The sequence below is a fragment of the Martes martes genome (genome assembly GCF_963455335.1).
Source record: "Martes martes genome assembly, chromosome: 12".
NCBI lineage: Eukaryota > Metazoa > Chordata > Mammalia > Carnivora > Mustelidae > Martes > Martes martes.
The window spans coordinates 12,080,713-12,098,622 of record NC_137900.1 but is presented as its reverse complement, the minus strand read 5'-3'; the positions used below and the strand labels follow the sequence as shown (position 1 = coordinate 12,098,622).

General features: G+C 39.5%; 1 protein-coding gene across 22 annotated transcripts in view; it reads left to right on the top strand.

Moving 5' to 3' along the window:
• TRPM3 (transient receptor potential cation channel subfamily M member 3) overlaps positions 1-17,910 on the top strand; it is a gene marked incomplete at its 5' end in the record, with an annotated part of 786,868 nt that overhangs the window by 650,532 nt on the left and 118,426 nt on the right. For all 22 annotated transcript variants that reach the window (XM_080819682.1, XM_080819679.1, XM_080819696.1 and 19 more), the window contains one exon: positions 12,031-12,103. In XM_080819682.1, the coding sequence (XP_080675808.1) occupies positions 12,031-12,103 (73 nt within the window). The remainder of the gene's footprint in view (positions 1-12,030; positions 12,104-17,910) is intronic.

The following is a 17,910-nucleotide window of genomic DNA, read 5'->3' as shown; positions in this document are numbered from 1 at the left end:
TTAATGTATCAGATAGGAAGCCAAACCTATTAGATGATCCCCCAATGCAGATTTTCTGCCATTTTGAGCATAAAGAAAGAAATTGTGTGATCTTTCTAAAGCTAAAAAGAGCCCTAATGATCATCTAGTTGGAGTTATTATTATTATTATTGTTATTATTATTTTTGTAGATGGTAAAATCAAGATTCAGAGAAGTGAGGTGATTAGGCCAAGATCCTTTTGACATGTGACATCTGCCATATGAAACTAGCCGCATCCTATCAGCCATACAAAGAAAGTCCAGGAATCTGAAAGCATTCACACAGGCAGGTACCCAGGGGGCTGCCCCAAGGGTGTCCCTTGTTGTCAGGAAACTGACAACAAGATCATTGCTGGGGGAACTAGACTGGCTAAAGAAGAGACACAAGAGAACCCCACCATCTGTAGCACTTTATGTGGCTTTCTTGGCAGTCTCTCCCGTGGGAGATCACAGAAGGATGTAGTGTCTTGATAAATATAACAGGGAAGTCAGAAAAAAGATAGAATGCTACCTTGTAATGATAAAAAAAAATAAAGCCACCAAAATAACCCCTAAAATTATTACAGCCCCAATAAGAAGCCCATATGGTGTTGGCCTTTGAGAACCTTCTGTGGTCTTACATATTCTCCTCAGAGAGATTTCTAATTTTTTTTTTAAATATATAAGAAAACACACATGAATCCAATAACGCCCTTCCTGAGATAGAAAGTAATCCTTCGGGTCGAATTGAATTTTCACCCATCTGTCTGGCTGACGAGATGGTAGATGACAAATATTCTTGATTCTGCTAGCCAAGGCCATGAGATATATAAAGAAGCTTCTAGAAATGTTATTACTGGACCTGTAGGATCTGTCATGTTGGCACCCAGTGAGGTACACCACATGGTTATATAACAGATGAAAGAGGTAATGTCAGTTGTCAGGAGAAGAACTGAAAGCAGGAGACGGTAGGTGACAGGTTGTCATACAGTTCCAACCCCCTAAAGAACCCTGCTGAAGTTTCTCCAAATAATTAATAGATGAGGCATTTAGCCTGTTCCCATTTTTTGCCCTCATCACAAACTCAGCTGGGCTGCTTTTTCTGTCCTCCCTCTGTGTCACCTTACAGTCACAAAGTGTTCCTCAGACTATGAAGGATATGTCAGTCATGATCTGGGGAGCCTTGGTTGAGTTCCTGACCCATATTTAACAGTTTCCTTACTGTGACATGTGCTAAAAAGCAAAAAACAAAAAAAGAAGAGGAAGATGAAGTCTCCAAAGCTCATGTTCACCAAATGATTTCATTTGCACCTTCCAGTTATTTAAGCCAGTGCTGCCCTGGGACCAAGGCAGCAGCGAAGGGCTAAAGGAAACATCAGGAAAATGAAAATAGGACAAAACGATGAGGTCAGTCTGTTTTCCAAGACCCCTTTTCCCGAAAAGAAGAGCCTAAACTCATCCTGGTGGTTGGTAGTGGTGCAAATAAGCAGGGGACAAGAGCTAATCCTGCTCAAAGCTCCTGTGTCCCCAGATGGGAAGGCTGCACTCTCAACAGGGCGTGTGCCGGTCTCCCACCGCCATTTTGTGCAACCAGCTTGGCGAGAGTTGCCTCCCTCTCTCTAGCACGTCACTGGCTGGGTTGGAGGCCATTACAGCAAATCTGGTTCAAGAACAACACGAGTGGGGTTTTTTGTTATTTTGTTTTGGGTTTGGGGTTTTTTTGTTTTTGTTTTTGTTTCTGTTTTACTTCAGCTCACTTGTGAGGTACTGAAATACTCATTTCTACCTGCGAGACAGTTGGTGACAAGAGTTCCAAGCTTTTAGGAATCTATCCTAAGGACAGAATACCACGTACAGATCAGGTTTTAAATGATATTCATCCCATTGTTATCTGTATCAGGCATTTAGACACAATATAAATGTCCAACAAAGCAGGTATTGGTTAAGTGAGCTATTCTCATCTATTGGACAGAATACTCTATAGATATTGAACATTATGCTTTTAAAAGAGTTCCCAATAATACAGGAAAGCACTTAGTTAGAATGTTATTGGAAAAGAGTATGAGAATACAAACTAGCAGTTCACAAATATGCCTACCCCCCCAATACAGACACATATATACACTGTGACAATGGGGGGGAAAAAAAGAAGAAAAAGAAAAGAAGAAAGAGACCTGAAGGACATAAATGAAGATATCATTAGCAGTTATCTTTGGGTAGGACTTGGGATTTGGGAAACTATTTCTCATTCGACTTTTTCTAAACTTCCTTCAGTTTTTCATGCCAGTCATGCCAGTCATGCAATGCTTTTATAATAAGAAAAAAATGATTTCTCATATTGGCACCAGTGGGCTTCTGACCTCTGAATTGTATTTCTTAAAGAGAGAAACAAACACTAGTCTTCTTAATTACAGTGGGAACAAGAGAAAGGGAAGTCAAGGATTAGAGTCAAACGAGCAAAAACCTCTTTTCTCTGGCACTCGGGTAATTGCCCCATTGTGCATGCGTGAAAATCCCGTGAGAGAATGTGGCATTACGGGAATCTGGGTGTGTTCTAATCTACTAAAAGCAACCTAAACAGAATTGTGTCCCGAAAGTAGAGAGAACACACTCTTAAAATTAACTGGCAAATCCAATGTGTAATAAAATATCCTTTTAGAAGTCAGCTAATCGCATATTTTATCCAATGTGTAAATTCATACATCTGAGTCTTGGAAGGTAGGGCAAAGTAGATTTACAGTAATTCCATCCAATTTCTACCTCCGTAGCATTACTTTTTATTCAGCCACTTCCATACGAGACTTAATCCTGTTCAAAAATATTACATGGAGAGTCAATACATAATTTATATTGAACTCCATAACAAATAAGCACACTTATTTGGTATTAATTTTCTCACAAAAATTTTGCCTGTCCCCATCCGCTGATCTTTGGTTTGTTCACTTCCAGTTGTGTTTGAATTTCCTCTGATTTCCTCCCTTCCTCCATATAAATCAGCCTGTCCCTTTCCAAGCCAGCACCTTTGGCACAACGTTACCTTTAAGAATTTTGTCAACCAGGAGAGCCTTGTCGTCTTCCCTGGGCCAAGTGACCTTTAGTCATACCAGAGTGAAAACTGATGCCAATATCTGCTCAAAGGCCTTTTGTTATCCACCACAATTCCTGTTTAGATCTTTATTAGAGGTCTTGTATCATTCTGCATCTTGATGAACATGGATTTTTACATTTCCTATTAAACCCTCAGTTGTCTCTTGAATATTAATATTTCATCAGGGAAATATTCTGCTTAGCTGGTGATTTTCTTTAGGAAAGGGGGAGTGGCAGAGAGAGAGAATTTCGAGCAGACTTCCGGCTGAGTGCAAAGCCCACTGAGGGCTCACTCTCACAGCCCTGAGGTCATGACCTGAACCAAAATCAGGAGTCAGACATGCATCTGACTGAGCCATCCACGTGCCCTTTTGCTGGTGGTTTTTAAGTTACTGCATTGTGAGGATTGAATGGTTTCTGGGTCTAATGGTCTCCTTCTCTCCCTGCTCCAGTCCTCAGGAGACACACCTCCAGATTTTATTAAGAAATTAAATGAGTAAATAGGAAACATTTCAGAGATGGTTCTTTTAAGAAAGTTTCAGATGTAGCATGTTAAGGTCCTCAAAGTTGTTGGTTAACATTATTTTAGGTGAACTTTCCTGAATGTCTACAGAATCGTAAGACTTTCGCTGATTATCTGTTGTGTAGCTTTGGTGTTTCTCTAAAATTCTCTGACATGTTCCAAGCCACTTGTCAAACCCAGGTATCGTCTCTTACATAGCTAACACAGCATGAAATGACTGTGGAATGTTCCTTTCTGTTTGTGATAGATGGAGCCAAAGTGGCCTTGCTACCTACCGATATTTTTCAGCTTAATATCACGGCTATTTTCATTTTCAAAAGCTTGCTTCAACCTCCATGTCAATTTTTACAGATTCATTGCCTGCTGTTACATAAATAAAAATCACACATTAAGCTAGTTAATAGACACCTTGAACAGGAGTCAGTTTAATTTTTTCAGTATGTTTTTCTGTACCTTCATCTTTGTTCCACTCCAGGACCTGCTGGGTTTTAGAAGTGGAAAGTCCATGACAGCCACATGTACTCTGTTTTATTATTTAAGTGTTCAGTATACTTGCTTGTTGCCCAGAAGATGAACCAAACCATCTTCAAATATGAAATTACTTCTCCCACGTCATTTTTAGACTTCTGGGATTTTGTCATTTTTCTATAATATATTCCTGCTCTGAGTCTTTTTCCATACCATGGTTTAATCTATGCGGCACCGAAGTTTCAGACATTTTGGTGAAACATATTTCTGGGTTAATCAGTCGCTGCCTGGATCTCAAAACCGTCACATTCATCATAAGCCTCAAACAGTTTCTAAGAACACAGGCAGCCCAGTTTCTATCACATAATGTTTGACTGAGTGCTTAGCACTAATACAGCGTCCAGGAGAGTCTTAATTAAAATTGACGGTTTGCATTTGAAATACCGGCTTGGTGTCTAGCCCAATGTGGCCATGCACTTTAGCTGTGTTACCATCCCTTGTGGACCGTGCTACTTTTTCATTTACCAGTTTCCTTAACACAGCGATTTGGTAACAATTCATCCAGTCAGCAAGGACGAGCTGGCGAGCCCGTCTGCAAACAGACCTCTCTTTTATACAAGGCGATATGTGCAAACGAGGGGAAGGGAGGGCTAGAGAGGAGTGCCAGGTAGCCTCCCAGAGTCTTCGAGAGGCACAAGGAGAAGTGAGGGTTCCATCCCCGTTATACCAGAGGGCTTCCTTTGTGGCACGTGTCAGCTGAACGTCTTGTGGTTGTTTCTGCAGGCAGAGGGAAGGGCGCTCCAAAAAGAAGGGAACTGAATAAACGGAGTCTAAGAGGATAGAAACAATGTTGGGGGCCCTGAAAGGACCAAGTTGCTCAGTACAGCTGGGGCATCAGGCGTGTGGGGCTGGGCTGTGGTGGTGGGAGTAGCAGCAAGGGAGTAGCAGTGACCACGTATCAGCAAGAGACAAAACTAAAGACCGAGATGGGAGTGTGATACTGGCAGTCCTTGAATTCCCTGCGAAGGATGTTTAGCAATGGGGACACCTGAGTGGCTCAGTCAGTGAAGCATCTGACCTTGGCTCAGATCATGATCTCAAGGTCCTGGGATGGAGTCCCTTGTCCTCAGGCTCCCTGCTCCGGGGGGAGTCAGCTTCTCCCTCTTCCTCTCCATCTGCCCCTACCCCCACTTGTGCTTGCCCTCTCTCCCTCTCTCAAATAAATAAATAAAAAATTTTTAAAAAGCATTTTTAGCAATGGAAGCCACTAAAATATTTTAGCAAGGAGGGTGATATAATCAGGAAGATCGCTGGGCAGCAGCATGGGGAGTAGGAATGGAAGGACCAGCATGGGGAGGACCAGTAAAGAAATTTCTGGAAAGTTAAGAGTCTACAGGCTGAATAACGGCCGTGACAGTGAGATGGAGAAGGAGGAGGAGGCTGTAAGGAACCTGGACATACCATATGCTTACTCACTTCCCTCCACCTCTTTTGTATAGAATGCACTAGAAGGAGGTGGGCTCCGGGAAGGCAGGAATTTTTTGTCAGCTCTGCTCACTCACTGCTCTGTCTCAGCACCTCCACGGTCCATAGCACAGAGATGCTCCATGAATCTGAGTTCCCCGACTCACTTGTTTGCAGGGGGGTGCAGGTGACAGATACGACACCCTGACTCCCTCCCGACTTTGAACGGCGTGCAAAATGAGAGCCAGAACGTAAGCAGAAGAGCTGCTTGGCAGACAAGTTCGAGGGGTGGAAAATACAGGCATCTCGTCATTTGGAAAGACTTAGCCTCCCTTCAGTCTGAGAATCAGAATTGCATCTGGGCTAAGGCAATTTGTCCGCAACTGAGCTGAAGATAGAAAATGTCAAACTGAATTTGGGGGAACGTTGTGGTTTTTTTAAACAAAATGAGGTTTGTTCTTTCAGATCTTAAAGAACATTTTAGTCTCTCTATGTTTCGTAGCATTTTGACAAAATAACCAACCATGTCAAACAAATCCTAGAGTTGCTTTTAGAGTACATGTTGAAAATACCAATTTTATCAAAAAGGAAAATCAAGCTTTATTTACTAAATCAACCAATAAAATAACTAAATAACTTCTACTTCTTTGTAATTAAAAATGTTTTTTCTGTTAAAGGTACATTGATGAGATTTAATAGAATGAGCATAGCCTGCCCCTAAAATGACTAAAACAAGGCAAAAATAACAAAAAACATATATTTGTTTTAAACAAATCTCTATCAGTGCTTAGCACAGAAGAAGATGAAAAAGGATACCATGCTGGGAGACAAGAAATTTTGAGTAATTTCTGAAATATTAAAAGTAGGTATAAAAAATAAAAAATTAAAATTAAAAATAAAAATAAAAAGCAGGTATAGAAACTAGAATTTGCAAGGGCTGTTGGGTGGCTCAGTTGATTAAGCATCTGACTCTTGATCTCAGCTCAGGTGTTAACCTCAGGGTCATGAGTTCAAGCCCTTCCATGGGCTCCATGCTTGGTGTGGAGGCTACTTACAAAAACAAAAACAAAAATAAAGATGAGAGCTTGCAAATTATTTGAGCAGAAAAATACATACCATAAAGTTAAAAATTATTTCAGTTACCATACAGGATCAGAGTAAACAAAAGCAGGAAATAGGAATGTTCTACCTATAGACTCAGCCATGGGCATTCCATGTGCACTCCCTACAATGCTGTTTATCATGACCAAAGATGGGAGACACCCAATGCTCGTTGGTAGAAGACTGGTTACATACATCATACTACATGCATACAATGAAGCATCTGGAGTCAGCAAACAATAAAGCAAGCAGTCTTCAAGGCTGAGTGGAATGGTCTCCAGGATAGTCAAATAAAAAAAGTGAAATGTGATCATGTATAAAGCTTGCTACCATTCATGTGAAAAGGGAGAGATGCATGCATTTCTGTTTATTTACAATGTAGAACATCTCCAAAAACCAGTCATATGCTTGTCTTTGTTGAGAGGTGCTGGAGAACTAAGGACAGAAAGGATACCCTTCATTTTCACCGTATATTTCTTTATGCTGTTGGGATTTTGTTCTTGCCGTGTGCATTTATTATCTAAGCAAGTACGATATTTTTAAAGGAAAAGAAAGGTAGAAGGGAAATGATAAAGTCTAGAAAATAGAAAACAAGATACGATGGAAAAAAAGACGAAAGAAATCAGTAATCACATTAAACATGGCTGGATTCTTTTCTGCCTTGAAGAGAAAGATATTCTGATTCATTAAAAAAAAAAAAATCTAGCCTTGGTGTTTACAAGAGAGACACCTAAAACAAAATGACCACCAAAAAGTGACCAAAAAACCCCCCCACAAATGCACAGATGGAATAATATATCAGACACATTCTAATCCCCTATAAAAGCATATATGGTAATTAAAATGTTAAATTAAAATAAAATGTAACACAAAGCAACAGCACTAAATAGAAAAGGGAGCTAGTTGATGTTGATAAAAACTGCAGCCCACCAAGAACAGACTGTCATGAACCTTTATACATTCTTTAAAAGCTTCAAAACATGCAAACCAAAGACTTATTTACTTTGAAGGAATAATTATGAAGCGTGTACTCATAATAGAAGACTTTAGCATGCCTCTTGAAAATAAATATGTAGAGTATTTGAATAAAAAGTATGATCTGTATCTATATCAATCTACCTAAAACTCTGTACCCAGTAGATAGAAAAGACACGCTTCTTTTTAAGCAAAAGAGCATGTTTAAAAAATGTTAAAATACATACATTCTAACATTAAAAACGATTTTAAGAGAAAATAAGTGACATATTTTAAAATGAATGAAAATTACATAATGCATATAAAAACATGTGAGATATATAATCTTAGATCCAATGATTAGGAAACAAGAAGGAATAAAAATAACATAACCACAACATCCACCTTAAATTCTAGGAAAAGAATGGCTAAGGGAGCAAAAACAGAAGAAAGGAATGCATAATGATAAAAGCAGAAAATAGTAACTTCACATTGTAAATAATAATATTGATCCATAAAATTAAAATTGAATTCTTGGAAATGACCAAGATTTTGATTAAGTTAAAAATAAAGAATTTTTAAAAATCCATGTAATTCTAGACAAAAAGGAGATTTTTAAAATAATAAGAGAATTGTGCATGTAATTGTGTACCCATGAACTTGAAAATGTAGATGAAATATCTGATTACATAGGAAAATACATGAAGCTGACTCAGGGACAGTCAGAAAAGCTAAATTGGTCAATAATTGCTGGAAAATTTATACAGGTGATCAGCGATCTATCCCTAAATATGGATGTTTGTAGACATCCTCCTAAACCCGGAGAAGTGGGAGAATTGTGATAGAAACTGTTATATAAACTATATAAACTGTTCTGGGGCATAAGTAAATTAAAAAGTCCTCCCAGTTCATTCTGAAAAGTCAGTGCAACTCTAATCCCAAAATGAGGCAAGATTGATGACATGTACCAACCTCATTTCCAAACAGTTGCAAAGACCTAAATAAAATATTAGTGCTGTTAAAGAATCATATATCAATACCGGTGAATTTTTATCAACCTATCATACTCCAAAACTACTATTTTGATTCACAGCCCCACCAAGAATATTTAAGAATACTTGATTTTCTGCATCTCTGCCAAACTTGGGGTTGGTAGAATGGCTCTGATTTTATTTGACCTTTTTCCCCCTGAGGTTAGATGGATACATCGTGCACTTGGGATTTTAAAACGTCTTAAATTTCAAATAAAAATGTTTTAGAGTAGTGATGAAGACACAGTCCCGCAAATCAGCTCAAGGCAAAATTATGAAATAAATTTTGTCTTTGGAACCTCCAGCCTCTCCTTCGTTCTTCCTTCTCATCTTGAATAGGGGCATGGACAGATAGGCAGCCACTCCCTCCACATCAGTTTTCCAGAAGAACTGTGAAGCCCTGGCATACAATTCCATTTCAGGCTCCTTGAGAAACAAAAACAGAGAGGGGCGCCTGGGTGGTTCCATCAGTTAAACATCCAAAAATCGAGAGATTTCGGCTCAGGTCCTGATCTCAGGGTCATGGGATCGAGCCCTGTGTTGGGCTCTGTGCTCAGTGTTGAGTCTGCTTGAGACTCTCTCTCTCCCTCTCCCTCAGACCCTTCCTTCTCTCTCTCTCTCTCTCTCTCTCACAAATAAATAAATAAATCTTTAAAAAACAAAACAAAACAAAACAAAAAAAAACCACGTACCTATGTCTCCACTGCCTCTTACCCCAAATCCTTTACAAACCCTACACTATACACCTTCTTTTCCCCTCCTCAAATCTGTGCCTAGGAAGGCCTGATAATGTTATATTTCAGGGTAAATTTTTCTATTTGCTGCCTCAGAAAAATTTGCATAAGAAATATGATCTCTAATTAGGCAGTAAAATGTCGGCATCTACAGAACAAGTAGGTCCGATGTTTAAGGAATTCTTTGATGCCTGAGTTTTTAATTCTTCTGAAACAATGAGCTCACATGTTATCCTGATTCTCCTCGGCTTGCTCCTAGCTAAGGACACGGCATAGCCAGCCTGGCTCAAAGAGTTAATCTGTAGGGTTGGCCAAGTTCCACTTCTGCCCCCTGGTTCTTAATCCCGTGGACTGCAGACTGTCTTCCCAATTCAGGCACCTGTCCCCGAGTTCCAAACCGAGAAGAGCTGCCTTCCTTCTTCCAAGTGGATTTTGTGGGGGCAACCGTAGCCATTTGAGAGAATGTCCTGTTGGCCCTTTGGCCAGACCTACAGCCGAGCAGAAGTCGATTTCAGTGCAAATCTAACAGAGCTGGGGCACGCCTCCACACGCTGGTCCTTTCCAGAGATCACGGTTTTGGCCAGTGAGCCAAACACAGGGTGTAGATAGGTTTTGTTTGTCTCTCTCTATTTTTCATATTTTTACGTTCAAAAGCCTACAAAGGCATTTCAGTCTACACGCTCTGCCTTACACTCATCCCACACTCTGACTTCAGGACATGAACAATCAAGACACAAAAGAATTAAGCAGGTCACAAGTCATATGTTTGTATGATCTTTCTTCCTCTCTCTTTGTCGCTGTGTTTAAGGCACAAGACAAAAACGTCAGGGCTCTTGGGTTCTAATCACAACTCTCCTAGCTAACGAACTCATTTTGTGACCTTAAACAAGTTACTTTGGATAGCGGGCTGGATTTCTAAGGCAACTGATAATGTCACAGTCTTTGAGTCTGTGTCTCTTCTTTCCCTCACAGTGGCTAAACTTGGAATTCTACATTAGCAAATGCAGTAAAGTGTCCTTCCCATGTAGTTGGAAATGGACAAGCACTATTGTTTTCCCATTTTACAGATAGAGAAACCTGAAGCCTAAAGCAGTTGAGAAAAATAGTAATTCAGTGCAGATAGTCAAATAACCTTTTGGCTTCCTTAAGTAACTTCCCTCTGACTTGGAGAAGACATCTTTGTTATTGTTCAGCATTATTTGGGGACTTTGTATTAATTCGACATGTATCATTCCTTCTTCGCTGTGTCTTTACGCTCCTTCCTACGATTCATCCCTGGAGAATACTCTTCTCCCCTGGATCACTGAAAGGAAAGATGTTATTGTAGTGTTTGCTTTCCCCTTCTTACAACCTGCAAGTAATCGCTAAGTTACTCTCAAGGGAGTTCAAGGTTATTTTTTTTTTAATTTAAATTCAATTTTATTAACATACAGTGTATTCTTAGTTCAGAGGTAGAATTTAGAGATTTATGGTTGCACACAACACCCAGTGCTCATTACTTCAGGTACCTTCCTTAATGCCCATCCACCTTCCCCCACCTTCTTCCCTCCCTTCCAAACCCTCAGTTTGTTCCCTAGAGTTCAGCGTCTCTTACCATTTATCTCCCTGTTTTCCTCTTATTTTATTTTTCCTTCCTTTCCCCTATGTTCATCTGTTTTGTTTCTTAAATTCCATATATGAGTGAAATCATATATTTGTCTTTCTCTGACTGAGTTATTTTGCTCAGCATAATAACCTCTAGATCCAACCACGTTGTTGCAAATGGGAAGACTTCATTCTTTTTGATGGCTGCATAGTATTCCTGTGTGTGTGTGTGTGTGTGTGTGTGTGTGTGTGTGTGTACACACACACCACATCTTCTTTATCCATTCATCTGTTGATGGACATCTAGGTTCTTTCCACAGTTTGGCTGCTGTGGACATTGCTGCTATAAACATTGGGATGCCGGTGTCCCTTTAAATCACTATGTTTGTGTCCTTTGGGTAATTACCCAGTAGTGCAATTGCTGAGTCATAAGGTAGCTCTATTTTTAACTTTTTGAGCAAACTCCATATTGTTTTCCAGAGTGGCTGCACCAGTTTGCATTCCCACCAACAGCGCAAGAGAGTTTAAGGGGGTTCAAGGTTAGTGAGAGGACTGAAGGATCTAGAGCCAACACACTGTTGAGAAACCCTTTGTAACTATTGCTGTGGAGTAAGTGTGGTGATGCATTGCACACATGCAGATACATATACACATGCACACACACACACACACACACATGCGTAGGACCACTTACTGAAGGGCATACTAAACTAACTACTTTTAAACACTTAATTTCTCAACTCACCATGTACGTCACAGTTTACGCAGTTCTGTAAGTCCAGTAAGTTTTAATTTTAAGACTGAAATGATAGAAGAGGACATTTTCCTCGGTCTCGGGTTTCTCGTCATTGTCAACATAACCAATGCAATTATGTGAGTTGGTCTCTGTTAGGAGGCTATGAGACATCTTCCTCTTAATGAACTGCAGAACCCTGTAGCTGAATTCTTGCTCTGTCTCCTTCCCCTGGGGTCAAGAATCCACCTTGTAGATATTAAGATAATCTGTGTTCAGATATGGTCTCATTGATTGAATTTATCTTGGGGAAAAGCATGCATTGCTAATGGTCACCTTGTCTCAAATTGCAGATTACAGTATTCCGGATGGGATCAGAAGGACACCAGGACATTGACTTAGCTATCCTGACAGCTTTGCTCAAAGGTAAAAGAGTTTCTATGTCCAGAGAGTAAAAAAGCAGTTTAAATGGATTAACATAGCAACTTTGTCTCCTAATAGTGGAATAGTGGATACAATCCCAAATGATACTGTGACATCCAATTATTGATAACATAAGGACTTTTCCTGGAAGACACTGTTCCTGCTATAAAATTCTTCTATGATAGAGCTGTCAAAGTATGACTCAATTTCATAAAGTTTAAATGTATTACAATGCAGTCATGTCCATTGAGTCATAAAAATATACAAAGTAAAAGGCTAATGTAATACGTAAGACACTAAGTCACTGATGTTATTTAATAATTATTACCCTATTTCCAAAAACCATTTAATCTGGTATAGATGGTAGATAAATACAGAGATATAATAATGCATTGAAAATGGAAAATCAAAACCATTGAGAAGAAAGGAGGAAGAGATAAACAAAAAACTAGGTTACTATACTTGTAGTTAGAACATTAAATTTAGCTCTAAGTTTCCTTGAAGTCCAGGCAAAAATAGAATTGGATTTTATGATTTTCCTTGAGGGTGGATGTTTGTCCTGTTCTCTAGTCCCCTTGGTATCAGGAGGTCTCACTACACGTGCTCATCCTTGGAGCCAAATCCCGGAGAAGAGCGGTTTCCTCTGGGCTCCCCAGATCAAATTCTGTCCTTCATGCCCCTTAATAGGTCTATACCTTTGACCCATAACATTCAGCATTAAAATAAACAAAAGGAAGTCATCTCTGTTCAGCACTGAACTGGAAACTAGAACTATGAGACAAAACAAAACCACAAATCTTGTTGAATGTGGTTCTGAGTTCAAGACGTTGCCCTCGTTCTCCCCAAGCCCCATACTTTGCCTGCTGCTCCCTTTATCACAAGGTTGGTGACTGCCTGTTTGTAAGCCTTCCTGGATCGTAAGCTCAGTGAAGGCAGACAATGTGTCTTACCAATGGATAAGACACACCTCACCCCCTCACCCAAGCCCTCACACATGGCAGCATTTGGTCCATTTTTGTTGAATAAGCGAAGGAATTGATTACTGAATGAATGATTACTTAATGATTCAGTGACAGACTTAACATTCCAAAATTTGAAATTCAGAATACCAACCATTGTATGCTATTTTCCATTCTCCCAACCCTTTCTCCGCCATTAATACTTCCTTGAATACCCGTCCTGTGGTAGCCATTGTACCTGTGCTAAGTTTTTCACAAATACTGTAAACATTAATTATTACAGCAACTGTATTATGTAGCAGCTATCTTTAATCCCCATTCTACAGACAGGTAAGTGGAGCTACAAGATTTCAGTAACTTGCTCAGGGTTACCATGCTAATTAATAAGCCTGAACTTAGATCTACGCCCTTCAAAGTCTTCACTGCACTACATATGGCCCCCTTAACACTAGAAGCCATTGATCCCCTCCTTGTATCCCCCAAAGGTGTTCAAAATCCCAATCATATTTCGGAAATTCACAGTCCTGCAGGGTGTATCATGTGTCCCAGGTTGAGAACTTCGCCGTGAAGCAGTTCATTCCAATGAACTGACAAAGACACAAAGAAGAATTCACGCATGGGACTGTGCGTGGGCCGAACCACAGAGCACACCCTGGCCACCGTTCTCCAATTGTCAGGGATAAAATTAAAAATCTGAGGCAGGAAATTCTCTAATACTTCCTATTCTTACACGAACATAAGAAAAAGTAATAAAACCAGTAACTAACACTTATTGAAGACTTGCTATGGTGCCAAACGCTGTGTTAGATACATTCTGTGTATAAATTCATTTAATCTTTTCAAGTTGGATGACCGGTTCATTACAAGGCCCATCTTATCAATAAGGAAAGCGGGACACAGAAAATTCAGTTGCATGACCAAGATCAGCTGGCCAGTAAGTAGTAGAGACAGGCTGCCCCCATAGCCCTTACTTGTGTAGACCACCGAGGCGTCCCTATTGCATTGATAATAAGAAGTAGATTTGCCACATTTATCACCTTGAATCAGAACTCAGAAAGTGGAGAAGTGGCTCCCTTATTGGTTAAACACATATAAGCCATCACAATATCTTCTACTGTCAATATTTTCTTCTTCTTTCACCAATGTGTGACTTAAACTTGTGTTTTACCTTTAGATCTTAGAATTTGTTTGTTATAATATAGGAGAGTTGTTTCCCGACTGTGCAGAACAGATCCCATGAAATACATTTTATATTGTAACCAAGTAGTTATACATATGTTTTTAGAAAGCTGAAGCTAAAGCTCGTGAAATTATATTTACATTGTATGCAATGAAATGGAATATTTTCTATTCTATTCTATTCTATTCTATTCTATTCTCTTTAATGCTGATTATATCCCACTAAATTGATTTCATGACCCACTAATGGGTCATAACCTGGAGTTTAAAAAACACTGCCATAGTAGATTAAAGGAAATTTTGATTGCTCTAAGAAATTAACATTTCTAATCACTATAATGAATATTATTTATGCAACAGTTGATGCTAATGGGAATTTCTGCCATTAAAAGATTATGATGTATCAACTCTATTTTACAAAGGCTTTTAAATGCTGATTTTGCGCCAGCTGATTTGTGAAGGGTGCAAGCTTAATCCTTTTGCTGACTTTCTTGGAGGCCAAGAGCATAATTCTATCAGTTTCAAATTTTTAAGTTTGTTAAATTGTGCTTATCTATTTTTTTTAATTATGCCTAGGCACGTAATATGGTTTAACACTTAATTTTTACAATTATACTTAGTTTTCAATTATCCCATGCATGAGGGATTTTTTGCAGTCAAGTGTTTATTCCAGCCATCATCTGAGAAAACTAGAAATTAGATAGGAGGAGGGGGAGAAAGGTGTGAGACTAAACACTGGTCTATAAATCCAGAGCCCAGTGAAGAAAAAAAAAAAAAAAAAGGGAACCAGGTGATCATGGGGAAATTCTACCTTTGCTGACCCATTGCTTCTGATCGGGTTTGATTTTCTTCAGTAACTGTATATATTAAAGGATACTGTTTATCGGACACAGACTTCCTGGGTATCTGTTCAAAAATAAAGAAAGAAGGAGACAAAAAGAATACTGTTCCAGAGGTCTTAGAGGCTCGCCGTTTCTTTGAATGCTGACCTGGGGTAGCTTTTGAGAATACATGATACAGCATTTATCTTTCACGTTAAGGTAACTGCTCCCTGAACGTGGTGGGCTGAGGCTAGAAACCGTCCACCCTATGCCCTTCTCCTTTGCCGTCCTCCCTCTCCCCTGCCTACCCAACGGGAACCCAAGGAAAATGCAGAGAAAATGCGGGACGTTGACTGTTCAGACAAACAACAAATAAATTGTTAGCATAAGCGTGTCCCAAATATTGGCTGGAACCTACTTACACTAAAAAAAAAAAGCTGCTTATTATTTATCTGAAATTCATCCTTAACTGGGAGTCTTGTGTTTCCATTTGCCAGATCGGGCTCCCCTATTCAGAGGAGGCCTGGCGCTGTGAATATTTCTGGACTTCAGACATCCTGAGTGGCTCTAGGGGAATTGTACTCAAAAATCTAGGGAAGTCACCGAGTCCCTGTCTGCCTCCTTCTCAGCCCGGCCCTGTCTAAATCTTAGCAACCAGAGGCTTCACTGGAAACAACCCCAGACTTACCTTTGTAAACTATCCGGTGTTTACCAGCCTGCTCTGAGTCACCTTTTCCTGGCCAGTGTGCGCATGCCCCTTGCTTCAGCCCCTCCTGCCCCGAGCTCAGCAAAGCCAGAAAACATCTGCTCAGCAGGGTCCCCTGACCCTCTCTGTGGATGTAATTATTTCCAGTTTTTAAAAATCTTCTCCTGAGCAGCTCAGAAGTCAAATCACGTGGGTGTGCACCCTTTCATTCCTCTGCATGTATGGAAGTATAGTATGTGGCAATCACTATCCTCCATAAGCAAAAAATTCTTTTTCTTTGGGTTTTTTTTGGAGATCTTTTTTTTAGAGCTATTCTTTTTTTTTTTTTAATTTAGTTTTGTTTTTCAATGTTCCAAGATTCATTGTTTATGCACCATGCCCAGTGCTCCATGCAATACATGTCCTCCTTAATACCGACCACCAGACTCACCCAACCCTCACCCCCCATCCCTCCAAAACCCTCAGTCTGTTTCTCAGAGTCCACAGTCTCTCATGGTTTGTCTCCCCCTCCGATTTCCCCCAACTCCCTTCTCCTCTCCATCTCCCCATGTCCTCTGTGTTATTCCTAATGCTCCACAAGTAAGTGAAATTATATGATAATTGACTCTCTCTGCTTGACTTATTTCACTCAGCATAATCTTCTCCAGTCCCTTCCATGTTGATACAAAAGTTGGGTATTCATCCTTTCTGATGGAGGCATAATACTCCGTAGTGTATATGGACCACATCTTCTTTATCCATTCGTCCGTTGAAGGGCATCTTGTTTCTTTCCACGGTTTGGTGACTGTGGCCATTGCTGCTATGAACATTGGGGTACAGATGGCCCTTCTTTTCACTACATCTCTGTCTTTGGGGTAAATACCCAGTAGTGCAATTGCAGGGTTTAATCTGCACTGGTAAAGAAGTTCTTCTGTGACACAGGAAAAGACCTTTATTGCTTACTTCTTTTTTCTGGAAAGCATTTTTTAAAAGCTCAAAGAGCCTGCAAAACTCTTATGTTCCTCCTCAAAACTGCCCGGCTCATCAAAAACAAGAGTAGTTTGAGAAATTGTCACAGCCTGGAGGAGGGTAAGGAGGTGTAATGACCACAGGTAATGCGACTTCCTGGACAGGATCCTCAAGCAGAAAAAAAAGAAAGAGTATTGGGTTTAAAACTAGGAATCTGAATGAAACATGGACATTTGTGGCATTTTTTTAAGGTTTTAAGGGAAAAAAAAGGAGTGCTGTGCTATCATATATTTTGGATCTGAGTAGGAGACATATTGTCACCAAGGAAACCTTTCATGTCATGTCAAAGTGACAAAAGAGGAGAAAGCATCCTAGGGAATTAGCTGTGCAAGTCATGTACATATGTAATCCAAGTCCTGTACTAGGTGCAGGTTGTGTTGATATAAAGTGTCTGTATAAATCAGGTAGGCGTGGATAATAGCGGATCACTAAGAAATGATTAGAAATCTCACTGGGGCATCTAAGCAGGAGACATTTAAACTCAGGACTAATAGGAAGCAATTTGTATGAAATTCGGTTTCCCTATGGACTTACACAATCATTTCAGAGAAAATTACCTAGTTCTTCCCTTTTTTTATTTTTTTTAATGTTTTGGCTCTTCAGGCAAAATTAATCCTATCAATAATTAAACTAATTAATTACTCACAGATACTTGTAAGTGGAGAGTGACAACTTCTTTTTAAGATACACTTCTGTAATTTTCTTGAAACAATGAGAGAAGGAGTTTGAAATAAAAATTGGAATGCCGGAAGAAGAGTGGGTATGTTCTAACTTTAGAACATTCTCAAGAATGCTGTTGATTAGATCATTCAAAACAATGAAAATCACTATGTTCTGAACCATTTTCCTTTAAAATTATATCTTTACAAACTACTCAACTTGAAATGGAATTGGATAACATGTTTAAAAAAACAATGTATTTTAATGTTTTGAAACTACTTCTGAGGGCATGCCCCTCCAACTCTATTAACTAGAAAATGCAATTATTATCACAAACTATCCTGATATCAATAGGCAATTAGTCTTGCTAAATAACTCATCTTAGTTTTTAAATGACTTAATTAATCCTTAGTAAAACCAAATTGTGGCATTATTCTGAAGTAGGGTTTGTGCAATAATTCTAGGCACCCAGTATAT